Consider the following 19,517-nt stretch of genomic DNA (forward strand, 5'->3'; position numbering starts at 1 on the left):
AGATGTATAGGCTGAATTTAACTTCAGTGTGTACTTTATAAGTAAACAAATTAATGGAGAACAATATGAGTAAACATTTAGTAGGATTCATTTCAAACCTATTTTTATCTCATTTTGCATAAAGGATTTTACTTTGGGATAGAAGAACGGACATGTTTTAATATTAATATTATTTTAACTGTTTTTAAAAGGTATCTTCCTTTTATAAACTACACCCTTTTTAAGATTGAAACAACTGATTGAATATGGTCAGACTATATAATTTACTATGCTTTCTAGCATTGCATTATTTCTAGAAGGGATAAGTGCTTCTGTACATTGTCAAGTGTATAAATAGTATGTTGATACATTTAAAATGGATCCATTGTCTAAACAAAGCGTTTGAATTCCATAAAAGAACCTGATCAACATTTTGTGTCATTTCGTTCCACTGTCCGGCTTAGAAACCTGCTGGGTGGATGAGACAGCACTGTCCCTGAGGTCCACCTCCACGGTCCATTCCATCTATTAGAAACAGTGGGGTCTTCATGTGATGGAAAACCATGTCCATAACACTGGGGAAATTCTGGAACACATGCAATTGAATGGTTAAGAATGTCTGTCCAATATCTAATCCATTTTATAATCTAAAACCCAATCCTCGCTCTGACATTAACGTGGTTTTTAAACAGTCATGACAGACATGTGTCAAAATCAACAGATGCCATTACCTCGATGCCTTTGAGGCCTGTGCCTAGGGAATAGCCATCCTTGTTTCCAAGGAAACGGATCTGGATGTTGTACACTTTGTGCTGGTGCAGCACCATGAGTGTGTACGGCTGCTCGTGGCATCCCTTTGAGCTGTCTCTTATCAAGAAAGAGCCATCCTGAAAGGAAAGGGTTATATCGATTTGTGTTGTTAACATGTTCTGAAGAACTTGCAAAACCTTTTATCAAGTTGAGCTGAACCTTCTTGAACCTTATAGGCCGGCTATTTTAAGACGGTGTGTGAACCAATTTGATCAACTTTCTTACTGAGTGATATTTCTTTAGGAGACGTTACAACTTACAAGATGCATTGAAATTATTTAAATTGTATGTGTTCAACAAAACATTATTCTTGAAGCATTAAAGCGACTCACTTTTTTGGCTTGTTTTAGGGCAACTTCTGCTTCACCTCGTGTCAGCTGACCCACATACCACTGAGGATCCATGTCCTAATGTGCGCAACAAAATTATAGCATTGAATTCACAGTATTTACCGTGTTTTCTTTCTCTGTTTTGTGATGACAAAAGAATAACAGGACTCATGTCTCTTTTTTTGTTTCTTTCCTAAAGAACAACAGCGCCATCTTGTGGTAGTTTTGCGTTTGTGCACATTGTCTTTACCTGCCCCATCATAACATTTGCAGGTGGTGGAGGAAGGTCTGTTCTCTGTAGTGAGTTAAATCTGTGTTGAAACAATACAAAAGCAAAATTATATCGACGCTGTATTGATGCAGAAATTAAAGAGAGTCGTTGATAAAGGCTTGTTACTTTGGTGAAGGTAACACCGGCATTGCTGTGGAAGACGTTGGTAAGTTGCTAGTAATGTTTACAGCGTTAATTTTTGCTGCAGATATAAAGAAATGACAATGAATTATAATATTTAGTGATCAAACAGTTTAAAAGGTTTGGATGGTCTGTGGTAGCCTACCTGGTTTGCCGGCAACACCGGGATCTTTTTTTGACGGAGAAAATGGACCAGGTTTCTTACTGCGATCTACCATTGGCACACCAGGGCCAGGTTTTGCTATGGATGTTATAACAAGAACATTTAGAGATCGTTCTGTGAAAATATAGGTAGGGCCTACGTCTTTAAATGAAACCCACTTACATTTAGAGGGAGGGAGAGGCCTGTGGGGAGATGGATCTGGTCGTGATTTAGCCTTAGATATTTACAAGAAACCTGAGTTAATATTAACAACAACCCTAGAGTTACACAAAGCATGAAATATACATATCATCTCTGTAAATGCTTCGTAACAGTTATTACATACATTAATATGCCCCCTGGGAAAGGATGCAGATTTGTTGGTAACCTTTGCAGTCCGATCAGCTGAACCACGAGGAACGCTATCTATACAAAAGTATGCACAAAATAGAAGGCTTATGTGTTTAAATTGTGCACAAAGATATATTTTGGAATAGCAGTGGTGTTATGGATTACCCAAGTAATCACCACCACCCAGAGGCTGGGCAACACGTAAGTGACTTGGTATATCTGAAGATTGTATAGTGGGGGGTGGTTCATAATCATCGTCACTTTCTTGGGCGTCTGCACAAATGTAGTTGTCTTCCTCACAGTTATTGATATCTGGTTCTTCATAGTCACTGTCGCTTTGCTCTTGCTCCTATTAAATAAATCCCATGAAAGTCTAAGCTTATTGCATGGTAAGATGATTATTGGGATATTAAGAAAATAACCACTCACAAATTCATCAGAGTCCCATCCGCCAGGATTAGACTCTAAATGTGTGTCAAAGAGAGCAAGATATGTTGAGGTTGCTGAGTAAAATGCTAATGTGTACTAAATTCGTTTCAATGCACATTTTTTAGCTGTGCAAAGGTTACCTGGATGTGGAAGCACTGGCGGTTCTGATCTGGTAAAGAAAAAGAAAAACTCATATTAAACAATACAACTACACAAATAAACGCATTATTGAAGATAATTTCATAAAGTAAACTTACCGCTTAGACAGAGTTTTCTTTTGTTTGTTATTCTGATTAATATCTTTGCAGATCTTTGTGATAAATCTAAAAGTGAAGGCGAAATAACGGCAGTTAAAGGCAATACAAGCTAAACCATCTCATTTCTATTGCAGAAAAGCTTTTAATTTAGTGTATAGGTGGGGACTAACACATTTTACACGTCTCTCACTTCGGCCGATACATATCATTTATATTCATAACACCATTCTGTACTTTTTTTCCAGGCCGTGAGGTAAACCACTGTCTGTTTTAAAAGGGAGGGACCATTCGATATGTCCCACACTATACAGTAACTTCCTATTTCAGTGGAAATTACGTCACTGCATCGAACAAAACTGCACAAGGCACTTCAGCGGGTCGTTAAAACTTACGGAATATGTGCTGTGGGAAACCTTTTGAGGTCTTTATCAGACATGTTCTGGAACAAAATACAAATAGGAATTGTTTGTTTTGTAATAGTACTTTAGAAGTCTTTATATAAATAACTGGTGAAGAGACAATAGGGACTCACCAAGAATTTTGCTCCACTCATGTTATTTTTCATTACTACTCTGTCACACCCCGACAGTTTCATCTGATAAAACAAGTGTAAAAAAAAAAAAAGACTAAGCGTGGTCACACTTTATACTTCAGCTCGGTCTTGAACAGTTCCCCACTCTTTCTTGCATTAAAGCGACAGATCCAAAAGCTGTCTGGCCAAGATTACTTTGCAAAAAATAAAACACATTTTCTTCTTGCAATGTAAAAACTGTACAAGAGCACAGCAGCTTTAATTTTAATCAGTATTTAGGCAGTTGACATTTCTGAGAAGTTTCTGCATTTGTCACACGATTTGCGAGGCAAGACTACTAAAATAGTCAGACGGTTAAAGAACCTCACACACATTGCGTGACAATTATAGCCACATTTGAAGCGTTGCAACTGAAGAGCAGCAATGAGAAATGAGAGATGACATATCACGATTTTGCATAAACCTCAATACTAAGTGTCTATTAGGCTATGATCATGTTTAAAGGCAACATTACATATTTAATATGTAAGATACAGATTAACATTAAAATTAAAATTATTGTTGTATAGTCGTTATCAACAAACTACAAGGGTTACTCAGCTTTTAATTCAGTTATTTTTAATTATACATAGTTACATATAATTGAATGCAGGTTTATGAATGCAAAATACAGTCGTCTTGCCATACTCACTTTTTTGAGATAGTCAGCCAGGATTGCAAAATTCCAGCCCATCACCTCTGACCTGGACGGTAAACTTTCAAAGCTCATTGTCGTTATGAAACACGTTTTTGAATGGCCTACAAAAACAACTTCTTCTTGAGATCGAGTATTAAATTTTAAATAAAGCAAATCCTACGAATGCTGTTACAGTCAGTCTTTAATGAGGATGGCTAGTCACAGTGTTGTTGACAATGCAGAAATACGGTCTTTCGGCTCTCTGTGTTTCCTGTTACTTTATATAGAGGAAGTACCTCATCATCAAAGACGTGCAAAGTTGCGAGAGCATAACCTAGAATACATTAGTGCAAAATATTAAATATAAATCCTGTATTTAACTTACATACATGTGGTGAAATATCCATTTAAAAAAAAATTGCATTGCTCTAGTCATCCTGTACTTCAAGATATAAGCATGGTGAAGGTTCCATGTTCCTAGCATGACCCACAAATATGTGGGTCGTAGTTTTTAAGTAAATAGCGAGTTACAGCAACACTTTAGATGTGTAGACTTACAGACTTCAATGCATTTCATGCATGTTCCCCATTCACCTATTATGCACAGAAAAAGGAAACATTCCCTTTGAGAACAGAACAGCATGCAATCTAACACCAAGGTGAGAGAGGTGAAGGCACTCATCAGTCAGCCGCAGGCCAGCAGGACTGCCATAGTAAAGTAGTGGCCTTCCCAGGGGGCTTTGCAAAGAACTACAGCCTTGCATTTTAGCTCATAAAAAAGCAGAAGGGACTTTTGTTGCAGGATGTTTTAAGCGTTAAAGATATCTTAATGATTGCATTCCCTTGTTTTGCCACCATTATGGTCAACCATAATGTTTTGGAGATGATATCTGTTGTGTTATTTTAAGTCATTTTTGATGTGCTGGTTTGATTCAGCTACATAAAGTGCTTGCTTTACTGTTTTAACCATACAATACGCCATAATTAAAGTGGGAGATCCATAAATTGTGATCACTCTTGATCTTGCTGGAGAATGATCAGCATCTAAACCATTTTTAATGCAGCACGAGTCAGTCAGTCAACATTTAACTTGACGGAGAACGTGTCAGAGCAGACCTTCTGATGAAGAAACATGGCATTCCTGCTCTTTGTCATGCGCAAGTGGAATCCTTTCGCTAAAAGGAAATAGGTCTTTTGTGGAGTGAAACAGACTGGGATCACTGTTAGTGCTGAGGTTTTGATCTGGGTAGACCAAAGGGCTGCACTGAGATTACAACCTGATTCTATCCATATGAAAGGTAAGTAAAATACGCGACAAGGAGGGGACGGGATTGGGGGTCATGGCAGAGATGACAACAACATGGTACTGTATTTGAGAGGACGGCCACTTTGTCTTTTATTCATCAGAGCTCAGCATGGTGGCCTGGGAAAACAACATCCTGAAAGGCAAATGAGCATTCTATGGTGTGGGAGTATTTAACAAAAACACATTCTGTTGATTGGAGTTTCTTTACTGACTTCTACTTAACAGTGATATTGTCTTTTTAAAACCAAACAGATGCGATCAGCAATAGCATAATACTGTTGAAGTATGTTTATGAACATTTTATGGCACATTTTGTGTTTGTTTGTTTGAAATTATAAGGATGGCACTGTTGTGTTCAACAATTTATGTCCTCACCAAAGTCAAATCATGGTCTGTAATAGCGCAATAAGTACCCAAGAGAAACAAATTTAAGTTACCTATTTGACATTTAGATCCTCCTTCTCTCCCCTTCTGAGCCAAGACCCCCACTGGAGCCAATATCCCATCATTCATCAGGCCAGACGGTTTGGGAGATTTATGGCATGTCCCACTGAGTAAATTGACTATGCATATAGAAAGCCAAAGTAATGATATAATCTGTTGAAAGCATGGTGTACACTCACTCGCTTTATTTTGGCAAAATACCTCACATCTAAACTTCGTAAGGTGACAAATAATTGAATTAGATGCCTTTGCCTTTGATTTATTTGTATGCATTGCGGTGACTTTCGCAGGTGTGATTATGTACACCAACACAGCGGTTTGGCGGATTATCGTGCCAAACACCTTCCAGCGTGGCTGCGTTTCCTAGGGGCTTTGTCTACACTTTTGCTGCCCGGGACAGCTTTCTGTCCACATATCAAAGCAAGGCAGAGTCAAGGCGCCCGGGTGGGGTGCCAAGGGTGACATAAAGTTAATCCCCTCAAGAGTATTCATTAAATAAACGCCCTGAACTGTGTTACTAATTGAGCCCCGATCATTTATTTAAAGGGATTTTCTCTGGGACGGCGCGTGTCTGGAACACAGCGCGTGAACGAGTCATGACGATAGATAGATAGATAGATAGATAGATAGATAGATAGATAGATAGATAGATAGATAGTTTGAAACTTGGATTTATCTGTGTTCACAGGCCTACATAATTATATGAATTAAGAGAGACCACAAAACCACTTGTTTAATTTTATTATAATTGTTTAATTTATAAATGAATATATACAAAAAAGTCACAAATATTAGAAAGTGCATGCAGAGTGTTCTTTCAATACATAAAAATTGTTTGAGTTTTATTTTGGTCCGCGAGGTCTGCGTCTGTGGTGACCGTGGCCGCCTTGTCTCCGCGCGCAGACGTGTTTGGCAGTGACCTGAGAGCAGTTCTCGCACTTTACTGTGCAACACCAGTGGAACTTGCAGTTACAGCTGCTCACTACCTCCGTGCGCCTCTCTTCCACCCGAAAACCACACTCGTGGCACAGTCTCCGGCAACTGCGCCTCTCCCACTGGGTTAGACTTTCTTCGTGTTGCACGCATTCACGACCCTCTGTGCCAGAAAAGCCGAGGCTCAGATTCCTGGCGCAATAATCCGGCGAATCCTCCAAGTATATGAGCTCTGTCCGGGCTATGGAGCTGAACGTGTCTGCCATGGCCAAGCGGTTGTCGGCGCTGTTTCCCGCGCGTATGCGCCTCTTGTCAAGCTCGAGTTTCCGAGCCTGGTCGTGTTTGACTTTCAAGTAATTGCCAATCTCACGAAAATCTGATAGCTGCATCCAGCATGTCTGCATTGCGCAACTTTCTGACATCCCGTGGCATTTACAGATTCTCTTCATGGTCGCCTTTACAGCCTAGAACATAAATGATTTATTGTTAAAAGCATTCAATATCATATATGGCACTATCTTTAAATGGTAGGCTAGGAATTATTCTATTTTGATCGACTTACCAAACGACCAGCTTCGTTATTGTGAAGATTAACAGCAGCTCGAGAGTCCTGTCCGGTCTCCAGCGCATCCACATATTGTTTTGAAATTCTCTCTCCAAACTCCACGTTATCGCTACAACCTCCCCAAAGCCAACCACGACCTCCTAACATTCATAAAAGCTATTCAATTAGAGATGCACCTTAACTCTATTATATAATATTGTATTATAATACATCGATAAATATAAGATTGTTTTATGAATAATAGCCTTACCGAGTTTACCGTTCCTCGAGCTGTCACATCCGCAGTCGTCCAGATCTCCGAGACTGCAGTTTCTGGTCAAAGTATACATCACCCCGGCTGCGCTTATTGCGTGGACAAATGACGTCTCTCTCGTTGCTGAAAAAGTATTACTAACTTAGTTTTTATATTTCCAATTTAAAACAATTAAGTGCAGAGGTAAACTTTTCTCAATTATTTTAGTATATCTTACCACTTCTAAATCCCTTATGAGTAGAAAGTTGTAGTGCGCTGTCCGGACAGTTCCACCTGTCCCAAGCAAACTGATGTTTGCATTCCTGTATCCCACTCTGCGCACCGGCCTGCACACTACTTGCATATGTAAGATAAGCCTAAAAGCAAAATATTAGGGGTTGTTATAAAAACGTGAATAAAAATAATAGGCTATGTTGTACATAATAGCAGTTTTAAAAGGCACTTGTTATAGACAAACAAACAGTAGCTTACCTTGGGTCCAGTCATCAGCAAATTGTTAATTGCCCTATGTGTCGAAAATGGAAAACAAATTACGCATTTTACGTTATCAAAACCAATTATGTCTCCATTAGTAGGCCTACAACAAATGATAGAAATTCACTAATGCGTCCTTACCATGTGTGCCCACAGGGAAGCTTGTCAGAAATAAACATTAAGATGCAAAGGACAAAGTAAGCCATTTATATTTTTCGAAATACTAAAGCGGACAACGCAATGATTCAAGAGATGATGTTCCGTCATGGATTTTATACTCTGGAGCTACAAGGCAGAATACCTTTTGTTACCGGATTGCCCTTCTGCTATTGGTCCTCCGAGACAGCAGCCAAGTCAGAGAAACGCCTCCAATGAACTTCAAAGGAGCTCAATACACGACAGTTTATTCCGTGTCTGCATGCGGGCAGTTTGATAAATAGTTGGGACTATTGAGGTTTTTAAATACGCATTAACCAATAAACATTTTAAGTTCAACAAGTCGAATTCTGCAATAAAATTCACCACTCAAAGACTGTAGTTTTTTATATTTAATGTTCTTCCCACGAAAAAATAAGTGAATATACACATTGTGATAGTTTAAAAAAATAATTGCTTTAAATAAGTCCCGTTACATAACACTTCAAACCCCTTGTGAAATTGTAAACACTATCAAGTGAATTTCAACTAAACATTGTGTCGGTGCCAAATTTGTAAAACATTCTTTCAACATATTTCAGCAAAAAATCTGTGATCGAAAAAGTGCATGAAATGTCATTTTCCTGAGTAATGTGCAGAATAATATAAGTAAAAACAGCATATCTTAAAATTTCATTTAAAATATATTTACATTAGAAATATACAACTAAATATAATTGCAAAGATGAGCATGTCATCTATTACGCTTATGTTGCCTTCTGCGTGAATGGTTGTGCGGCCGGCGGCTTTTATTCCTTTTTGCGCAGAAATACTTTGTAACGGTCTGGGTGCACGTTTCGCATTTGACTGTGCAACACCAGTGAAATTTGCAGTTACAACTGCTCACAGTCTCTATCTTTCTCTCTTCTACTTTCAGGCCACATTCGTGGCAGAGCCTCCGGCAGCTTCGTTTTTCCCACTGAGAAAGATTCTTCATGCTTTGTAAACATTCTCTGCCTTCTGTCCCATGCAGTCCCAGGCTGAGATTTTTCATACAGTAGTCTGGAGAATTTGCCATGTAAATGAGTTCTGTGCGTGCCACAGTTCTGAGCGTGTCCGCGATTGCGCCACGATTGTCGGCGCTGTTTCCTGCCCTCATCCGTATTTTGTCCATCTCAAGTTTTTGCGCTTGGTCATACTTCATTTTCAAATAGGCACCGATATCCCTGAAATCAGCTAACTGCATCCAACATGTCTGAATACTGCAGCTTCCAGACACACCGTGGCACTTACAGGTTCTCTTAAGCGTTGCTTTGACAGCCTAAATAAGCATACAAAATAAGTCAAATAAGTTTTAAGATAAATTGCATCCAAACATAGTGATAAACAAATAATTTCTATAGACTTATAGAAAATAATGATTAAAAGAATATTAGTACTTACAAGTCGACCAGCCTCATTGTTGTGCAGATTGACTGCTGCGCGAGAGTCGTGAGCGTTTTCCAGCGCATCCACAAATTGTTTGGCGATTCTTTCCCCAAAGTCAACATTGTCACTACAGCCTCCCCAAACCCAATCGCGACCACCTTTGAAAAAAGGGAATAAAGGAAAAAAGAAAGACGTTGGCACATGCATCATATAGGCACTTTAAATTGAATATGTTTAATTGTCATTTTATAAGAAAGTGTCTTACCCATTTTTCCAATCTTTGAGTCGTCACAGCCACAGTTATCGAAGTCGCCCATGCTGCAGTTTTTCGTTAAAGTGTACATAACTCCAGCAGCACTTATCGCATGCACAAACGCGGTCTCTTTGGTGGCTAAAATCAACAAAAAAGTTAAGTTATTCGATTATTGGTCAAATGTTTGTTTGGTGAAATATTTTTTTAAGTGACATTGTTTAGTTGAACGAATAATAGTGCTTACCGCTCCGCAAACCGTTATGTGTAGATAACTGTAGTGCGCTTTCCGGGCAGTTCCACCTGTCCCATGCAAACTGATGTTTACATTCTTCAATACCGCTCTGTGCGCCTGCCTGCACACTGCCTGTGTATGTTAGATAAGCCTGTTGATAGAAAAAAAAAATCCTTAGACACTGCATGTAAAATAAAATAGATGGTGTTATATAATATCTTTTAAGATAAATGACCCGTCTGGGTAAGTGCCACAGACAGGAACGCTTTAAATTACCTTTGGTCCTGTCATCAGAAAGTTGTTCACCGACCTAGAAGACAACAACCGAAAAAAGTTAGCCAAGTGTTTGATAAAACAAATAGAGAATTAAATAATCAAATGTGACGTCTTATTACATATATATACATGAAAATATATATTGTAAAAATAAATGTACCATGCTGTTGTGGACAGTATGTGACAGCACATAGACATCAGCAAAGATGCAAAAAAATGGCAAGGGTTCATTGTTGCGTGAGCGACCCCTGGTTCTTCAATGTTCCCTTCTTGTTGAGATCCAAGGCACACGCACTGAGATGGATACCCAGGAAGAGATGGAGACAACTGACTTAGTGCTTGACCGAGCACGACATTTATACCTGTAGCCAAGTTTGAGTGACAGGCATCTCCCAACCTTTGTCAGTTCGTTGTGAAAAGACGTCGGGTTGTCACTGAAATTGCACTTCAAAGCCTGAACGTTTTTCCAACCAAGACCTTCAGTATTTTCATTTTGCTTAGTCGTGAGGATTGATTATAAATTGTTCTTAATACATACGTTTTGAAGTCACATTGTTTAATACAATTATTTTTATGATGTAGGCTACTGGTCGTGTTCAAACTCAAAGCTAATTATTTATTTATTTCCACCATTTGTGGATTCGTCAGACAATTTGTGTTGGACTGTCCAAAGGGATCAAATTGTTCAGCTAATCTCCATTATTCATTCATTAAGACTTGTCTATTCATGCAATACACTGACTGTTGATTGCGTATTAGACATGCAGCGCTGGACGTACAGTTTTTTTAACAAATGGCCCTCAAATCTTTAATACAATTAAGAGGTTTTAAAATAATAATAATAATAGCATTTCTACACGAAATTCCTGATCTAGCCTATTTGACCTTTTAAAACTTACTAATTTAGATCAACGATATATTTTACAAATGTCTTCATTTAATTTGTGACCTTATGTTTTGGGAACGTTTTTTATTTTTATTGGGAAATGACACTGAAATGTAAGGGGCTGCTCTACATTGTATAGAAAAAGCCATAAAATCATTCGGCTCAGTCCTCTAAGGGCCATGCAAATAACGTGTAACACGTCTGCGCATCTGACACTCTTGTGTTAATAGATGACCAGCTGATGTCCTGGGAACAGAGCTGGTGTGAATTTTAGTCTTGTCTGGAATAGTACTAGTCAGATACTTCCCCATAACGCAGAAGAGCATAATAAGTACAATCAGCGAATATTAATAAAATATCTGGTTTCATACAATTTCTCAAGCGTCAGGACATTTTAAAGGCATTTTTAAAGTGCTCACCCAGCCACATCCCTGCCCGGCATGCTTTCTTAGAAAATACATGTATCAATTGTAGGTTTCATATCATATGGCCATTAAAGTTTTCATAACTTTCACTTGATGAGTTTTCAAAATTCAATCATGTGTCATACGAGACAAATTAAAAACAAATCAACTCAATTCGCACAGAGTTATTATTTGTCTCTATGGGGGATCAACAGCTGTAACATGTCTCAATGTAAACAAAAGAAAAATAATCATGAGAACAATTGTGTCATCAATTTACTTTCGATTACTTTTGCGATTAATTAATACGACGTGATTTCATACTGCTGCACGTGGGAAGATTAATAGTTGAAACCACGTATTGACATCTTCGAATCAAATCGTTAGCCACTCAAAATCCCTTTTTTAAACAACATTTCGTTGATGGTCGTGTAATGGATTATCCAGTGCTGCTGGCACGAAGACAATAGAGGGACGTTCAAGTGAGGATAATCCCCACTAATTGGACATTGGCATCATCAAATCGACAAGGTGCCTGAAACCTAAATTCCCACACCTACTTGTCACAAAACAAACCCGTGTTAGGCAGTGACCTTCTTTGCACACAGACTATTCTATTGCTATAAACATTGCATTTTAGGGTAGTTTTGACAATATAAAGAGGGAGTGCATGACATCCAAAATATAAGAGTTCTGAATACTTCTTAAATGAGGGGGAACGGCTCACCTTGCTGCACAGATGATCCATTTCGACCAGTCACTCGCAGAAGCTCAGGTGCAGTTCATTAGCCTGATGTCTTCAGACTGCGCCTGGTTTTGTGATTTAAGAACGTTTCTTACACAATCTACGGCATGGGATTTATGAGGCTTTCTTTTTATTGGTGTTTTTATTCCTTAGGATTTTACTTCATTGGTTTTATTCATGCCAATAATGCGAGTTATTTATGTCCGTAGGTAACAACATAAGGGCTCTAGGGGTAACGTTAGAATGGTAGATGGGTGGCAAGAACATAGACGCCACTCCAGCCGTGCTTGGTGCGGCCATAGTCGAGTTCAAAGAAGACGTAGGCGCGTCCTCTAACACCTCATCAGCAGGTGTTAATTGTAAAAACAAGAATAGCCCCGTAAAATGCATGTAGTATCGGATAATCAGCGGTGTTCGAGCGGCGCTGAGACTACATGACGTCAGGCGAACTTTTTCTCGCGTTATTTTGCGAAAGCGCACGAATTAGTTTTAATTGGATGTCTTATGAGATATCGTAAGCGATCAAAAACCGTGTTGTAAAGATGCGATTACGGTATTAACGTAAATACCTTCAGGTGTGAACTGTTATTGTCATTATTAATTGTGGGGCCCCTACTGGTCCCGCATTAAAACAGCTTCTTAAAGGAACAGTAAATGGTGACAGAATTGTGGACTGTGCCTCTAGGTTGAAGAAAATTCATTGTTGCATTTTGTTAATAATGTGCAATTGAATGGCTTTCTATAGCGCATAGTATCTAGGTCTTAATCTCTGGCTATGGGTAATAGGACTGAAATAATCCAATGACACACCTCCAATGTTGCATTAAAAACAATAACGTGAGTCTTATGGAAGTTGATAATATGTGAGCTCATTGCACACTGACTCGGTTTTATTTTCAATGCAGAGAAACATGGAAGTTCACATTTTTCAAATAAGGGGATCTAGCTATTAAACGGGGAAATTATCTTTATGACTAGGTGATTTTACTGTTTATGTTTCAAACATATAGTTCAGTTTTCTTGTGAATTCGGTTCTTAAGACACTAAAACCCCTTAAACATACTATATTGGGAGTCAAATATATTATTCATTTTTGATGTAAATATTAACAGATTACGGAATACGTGAAGTTATGAAATGTGATTCTTGGGACAGGGGTATTTTAATATACTCTACATATATTATTCGAAGAAAAATGAGGAGTTTTGTTCCAAAAAGCTCAGTAAAATAAAATCAAGATTTATGTGTTTTTATTGTGTTAGTTAGCTGTATTTTTTAGTTATTATGACTTAAATCAAAACAAACCAACTGCAGTTTGATATAATAATTGGAATGCACAATAAAAAACATGATATTCAAATTTATTTATAAACAGAGTTATCTCATTTTGGAACCAAACTCTTCAAATATTCACATAAGTGATAACAAACAGACTTGCAGTAACAACTTGACAGATAGCAGTTGAAAACATACATTTTTACCTTAGCAATAGCAGTGAAAATGTTAAAATATAAAAACAAATGCACTAAAGTAAAATGCGTGACATTTATCTGCAGTCTCAGTACTATTATTATACTACCCAAAGGAAGTGTTTATTTGTCACACTTGCTGTCATGATAATGAAATGCTGTTTTAAGATAAGGAGTCATTTTGGTATGTTATTTTTTACATTTCGTTTGTCTTTATTTCATCAAGAAACACTTTTAGAAAATAATAGAATCACTGCACTTAACAGAATTTGGTAAAATAACTAGTTTAAACCCTGCCACATCACCCCCTTCATCACTCTTCCAATCCGAGGCCCCAGTGACTCCAATCACTATGGTAACCATGCATCACAGGGGGCAATCGCACCCTTAAAACAGAAATAGGAATTGTAATATCTGTCGACATTAGAAGTTTATTTGTGCTTGTCATCTGCTCTTATAGGTCACGGGGTGGCGTCTCCTTTCCTCTCCTGCTCAATAGCTGAAAATAGAGAATAAATAAAAAGAATGTTTATTTATGCTCTTATCCCGCCATAAAAGCTTCTATTTGAGTATTTAAGAGCCCATCAGTGAATATGTTTATAAATAAGTAGAATATGAAACAAAAAATAATACGCTGATATTTTAGCATCCACCCTGTTATCACCCTTTTCCTAGAATCTGACAAGCAGTTTCTTGAGGTCTCACTCTGAGATGCATCCTATGTTTATTAATGCTTTGGCAGTGCAAATGCTTTTATCATGCCAAGAAAGCTTCTTAAGGTCTTGAGAGAAAGATGCATTTAAAGGTTCCATGTGCCCTCCTCCCATCAGGGAACCGTAGCATTACTGCAAACATGAACTTTATTCACATGGGAAATTTTGTTCTGCAAACAAGCTTAGGTCTGCACTGCAATGCTGATGGAGGCTGATGACACTCATCTGCTGACATAAGATGCTGAATAAAAGAAGCCGCTCACTGAGCCGTGTTTAAAAGAGTGAAAAAAAAGGACAGAATCTTAGATTTCTTTTTTCGGAAACAGGTGTGATAAAGACACCTGTTTCCGAAAAGACATCTGAAATAAAATCAACACATCTATAATTGCACATTCACTTTTATTGTGAGAGTGAATAAAGGAAGATAAATGGGGGAATGGACAAAACACTGCAGAGGACAGCAAAAAAAAAAAGAAGAGAGACCTATAGGCTACCACACCCAAAAACCGACCGGACACACTGTATGCTGTAATGTCATGGATACTCACTTTCTTTGGTAGGTAGAGGGTTTTTCTCTTTTGTCTCTGTCTTCTTCAGCTTGGTTTTGTCAAAGCTGGCGATTTCTGTCAGGTCTGGCTTGTCAGACATGTTTGCTGTCAACAGAGATAACAGATGTGACTTCCAGCCACAAAGCACTGACCTTGCTTTGTCTTTTGCGTTTCACAAAAGCCTGTGTCTTCACACACAATTGTACTTCACAGATCATTCCTAAAACCTTTCAAATGTTTTTGGTCAAACATGAAATATCACTAAATGCATATATAAAAAAACATCAGCTGAAGAATTGCAGTGTTTTCCAGATGAAATGAAATTAGTTGAATAGCGGAATTCATTTGCCTGTTTTCTCTGTACATGTGTGTGATGGTAGCATGTAGCACACGTGTGCAACAGCTCAGCCATTTTCCATGTATGTATCATGTTCCGTTGCTAACCGCCCACCTGCCCAACACCATGTGCCGTAACATGTATTTACCAACATACTGCTCATCCATTTTAGTCCAAACTAATTTCTTTATTTCATTAATGAAATAAATCTCTTAATAATCTCTTTACATGAATTCATATAATAGGTGATTTTGGCATGCATCAGCCTTACGGCATTTTGATTTATAAAGTCCTCCGCATGAAACATCGCATTTGATATCCATTTCGGTCCATGTTTCTATAACCCAACCCTTATCTCTCCGCATTCTCAGGCTGCCGCACCCATCTAGCCGATGTGAAATCACAACCTCCGGGCATCACATTAACAATGCTACTGCTTTGAACCACACACGCATGCAGAGAAAAGGGATGTGTATTGTTGGAAGAAAAGACTTACCGCAGGGGACAAAGTGGTTGTATCCACTAGCTGGTTAAAAGAGAGGAGGACAGTGTGTCTGCTAAGATTATCCAGACTGCGTCTGCTGATGTCTGTGTGTCCGCTAGGGCGTGGAATTATCAGAGAGAGAGAGAGAGAGAGAGAGAGAGAGAGAGAAGAGAGGATGCTGGAAAAGGTTTAGTCTGTCAGCCTATCCCTTCTTTACTTTCTCATCCTGTCTGTTTAATATTCATGCTCCGTACAGACAGGGGACGGATGCTTTTAAATGATCAAATGATGAAGTAATAAGGATAGAATATGACAAACACAGCGAAGAGTGTTAGCTGCAAGCAGATTTATTTAACAGCCGTGTAATAGCGTGTGAGTGCGTGTGTGTGTTGCAGCTGTCTGGTTGGGGGGCTGGGATCTTGTACTGCTGATTCTGTTGTATGAGAGCTTGAGACCCTGAGTCATCTCTCATTTTAACATGCGCCCCTGGTTGAGCCAGTAGAACCACAGACCGTCTGACTGTCATATTAAATACATAATGAAAGCTGTACTTTTTTGACAATTGCTTAATAAAAATATCCATTATGTGAACTACGACTTATTATAAGGAAGAGCCAACTAATTAGTAATAATCACAACATATTTTTTTTTATATTTTTATAACTCGAGTCAGGTGGATTGTACAGATGGAAGGTCTTTAAGCTTTCGCCGCTTTCTTTGGCCAAGGAGCCCATATGACTGACAGGTAAAGCAACGGATCACGTTCGTTTTGTGCAGCGTCATGTGTAGAGGTGTGGAAATGTCCCTGCAGTAACAGACCAGTGTACATTAACGAACCTCTTACTGGTTAACAGCAACAACAACGAGTTCAAGTTTATGCCCTGACGACTTCGTGTTGTTTCCAGGCAGACCGTTCAAGAACGCGACACGCACGTCTCCCAGAGATCCTGTGAAATTCATCCAATCATATGAGGACTTCGAAACGTGCTGAAGCGTTTCCAGGAAAGTGCGCCTGCTGCATCAGACATTTAGCCAACGGTCCGTGGGCGTAACGTCTGAGCAGGCCCGTATTAAGAATTCAGAGGCCCTTGGTAGGGGGACAGATGGGATTTTTTAACTGGGGGGACCAAGCTGTCAGCAAATGATTTCTACTCCGCTAGTTATTTTGTGTAATTTGGGCTTTAACTAGTGCTCAAGAAGTTACCTTGGGTAATTTGGGCAAATGGTGTGCATTAGAAAGACATTGGAGGATTCTTCTTTGAAATCATGGATACACAACAATGAACAAAGACCTAACTATCAACACTAGCAACACATGATCAAACACGTTATTTGTCTAGTGTGCTAATCACCCACCAAAACTTCATGCCCTCAACAAAATTTAATTTAATTTAATTTAAACATTTACACGTAAATCAGTAAATTTTACTCAGTCACTTTAATGTGTTAAACGGCATTAACAAATATTATAAATATACTTCTTTAGCCTATATATTAGACATCATAACATTTGTGTGTCTGTAAACATTTTGCAATGTACGTAAAAGCACTCTGTATTTTCTAATAATGAAGGCAAAATATCGGTAAAGTAAGGCAGTTAGACGTGATCAACATAATATCAATATAGAATTCATAATTGGCAAGGAAACATCACCAATAAATGTAAAAAAAAACCTCTTACCTTTTGAGATTTAAGACAACCATGAGAGTATTTCGACTCATAGAATATGTTTACAACAATAAAGCCGTTCTCATTGACATATTTTCAGTTTCTATGGTCAGTTCTGACTTATAACGCGACATTGTCTAACAAATCAACATAAAAAGTGACCATGTGCATATTTACAGATGAACCGTGATCATGTTTGTACATCCAAACAGTCGATAACAGTGACAGGTTGTTTTGTACTCATTTCATTCAGTAGTCACCTGTCGTACGGTGAATTGAATTTGCTGCTTCTTCCTGCCCCTCACTGCAGAGAGATGCAATTCCTGCGCCAGAATAGAGAGACCTCGTGCTCAGGGGGTAGCACTGGCGACATTTTCCCTCTGAATGAAAGCTAAGGTTTATCCAAGAAGTCGCTAGATTTGTTGCAATGCTCTTCTTCAGAACAAAAGCCGCTAAAGGGCTCGAAAAAGTGACAAAATCAAGATCAAGAGACAGACTTGATTAAATTAGAAAGAATAAACCAGCATGTGTGCGGTTTATTGAAAAATTGCGGAAACACTTATTACTTGTTTAGATTACTTTAGATGTTAAACTGACTGGTGGTATACTGACATCATTTTCTATAGGCGTAGCTATTGGTCATCAGTGTGACATCATCAGATGTATCTGTTAGGTAATCACACGGTTGAAAAGAGTGACAATGTTATAAAATATATTAAATGAACAATTCAAAATATATCCAACATTACACCCAAAATTAATAGAAATATTTTTGGTTAAAGCTTTTGAAATTTTATTACACATTTTGAGCTTTTACTGGCTGTTGTTAAATCAAATTAAAACATGTCACATTTTTATTTTTGTCAACAAAACTAACAACAAATGTTATTCTGTCAGTTAAATTCATCTGCAAAGAATTGTATTTTCTATAGCAGTGTTTTGTATATTGTTTTTTAAATATATTTTTGGTAATATAATAGGTTTTTAGTGACCAACCAAATTGTGTTAGTGAACCAGCAGAGGGCGACTTTTCACTTCAGTTTAACAGGACACTCATTGGAGCAGCATAGACAATATAACAGATTCTAGAATGCATTATTCAAAAATAGGATAGTATTTTGTCTATTAATATATTCATGTACTGTATTTTTATTTGTATATAATTTATTTTATTTATTTGTATACAGTATATAAAATCCAGTTTTACTTATAATTTTTTTATTATATGTTTTTAATATATTTTAGACATATTGAGGGGCTACTGACTAATAGCTAATTTCATTTAGTTTGCCTCAGCCTGGATGAGAACCTTAATTGCAAAATGATAACATCATTTTTTATCCATATTGTTGTTAGTAAAAGACTGTGAAGTTTTAAAGGCTTGTAACTCCTAAGGGAAATGTCCATAAAGTTTTGGAGCACATTAGTTGACATATACCCTAAATGCTAATGAATTCATACCAAAAGCCAAAAATTTGATTTTGATTTCATGGCATCTTTAAAATGAGTCTTAAAAAGTGCAGTATAGGAATGAACCTCCTTACTTGTTTTGAGATCACAACACATTAGAAAGAAAATGTGAATTTTGTACCTCATCATCATTATTGCATTGGTTTTGTGCCCATACGATAGAAGCGAATGGGTACCACAGTTGTTCGTTTAACAATATTCTTTAAAATATTTTCATACAGGTTTGAAATGACAAGAGGGTGATTAATTGATGAACTATCCTTAAACTGTTGCATAATCTGTGTCTTAAACACAGTTTTGAGATATGAATGCTAAAAAATCCAACAAATCTCATTAAACCACATTACAGATGAGTGCCGCTTATCCAAAGACTTGCCAGTTCCTGCTTGTTGTCTAAATCTCTGAAGATGATCTGACCTCTTAGCTGGCATGCAACCTAGAGCTCCATCCATAACCTTCATTCTGGCTCCAACACCTACCATTAACCTTTGTGCTGTAAATGCTAGCAGTTAGGAGGTTTGGGGCCATAGTCCATTGATAAGGTCAGTCAGACATCCAATTTACCTCATGAAAAGG

At 37.9% G+C, this 19,517-nt stretch overlaps 3 protein-coding genes across 3 annotated transcripts; all 3 read right to left on the reverse strand.

Moving 5' to 3' along the window:
- Positions 1-430: 430 nt before the first annotated feature.
- lcp2b (lymphocyte cytosolic protein 2b) lies at positions 431-4,167 on the reverse strand. The gene is made up of 15 exons (XM_056770327.1): positions 3,933-4,167; positions 3,242-3,304; positions 3,102-3,148; positions 2,710-2,775; positions 2,593-2,621; positions 2,453-2,487; positions 2,189-2,372; positions 2,019-2,098; positions 1,856-1,907; positions 1,676-1,771; positions 1,516-1,591; positions 1,369-1,429; positions 1,122-1,196; positions 711-866; positions 431-565 (listed from the first exon to the last, which is right to left on the reverse strand). The coding sequence occupies exons 1-15, from the start codon at positions 4,008-4,010 to the stop codon at positions 440-442; spliced, it is 1,224 nt and encodes a 407-aa protein (XP_056626305.1). The 5' UTR covers positions 4,011-4,167; the 3' UTR covers positions 431-439.
- A 2,342-nt stretch (positions 4,168-6,509) lies between these two features.
- LOC130438203 (protein Wnt-8a) lies at positions 6,510-7,919 on the reverse strand. Its single transcript, XM_056770031.1, has 5 exons — positions 7,890-7,919; positions 7,636-7,774; positions 7,416-7,541; positions 7,163-7,305; positions 6,510-7,064 (listed from the first exon to the last, which is right to left on the reverse strand). The coding sequence occupies exons 1-5, from the start codon at positions 7,902-7,904 to the stop codon at positions 6,510-6,512; spliced, it is 978 nt and encodes a 325-aa protein (XP_056626009.1). The 5' UTR covers positions 7,905-7,919.
- Positions 7,920-8,528: 609 nt separating this feature from the next.
- On the reverse strand, positions 8,529-14,173 carry wnt8a (wingless-type MMTV integration site family, member 8a). Its single transcript, XM_056770360.1, has 6 exons — positions 10,377-14,173; positions 10,217-10,250; positions 9,953-10,091; positions 9,721-9,846; positions 9,471-9,613; positions 8,529-9,348 (listed from the first exon to the last, which is right to left on the reverse strand). Exons 1-6 carry the CDS (start codon positions 10,445-10,447, stop codon positions 8,782-8,784), a joined length of 1,080 nt encoding a protein of 359 aa, XP_056626338.1. The 5' UTR covers positions 10,448-14,173; the 3' UTR covers positions 8,529-8,781.
- Between the last annotated feature and the right edge of the window lie 5,344 nt (positions 14,174-19,517).

The sequence above is a fragment of the Triplophysa dalaica genome, chromosome 16 (genome assembly GCF_015846415.1).
Source record: "Triplophysa dalaica isolate WHDGS20190420 chromosome 16, ASM1584641v1, whole genome shotgun sequence".
In the NCBI taxonomy this organism is placed as follows: Eukaryota; Metazoa; Chordata; class Actinopteri; order Cypriniformes; family Nemacheilidae; genus Triplophysa; species Triplophysa dalaica.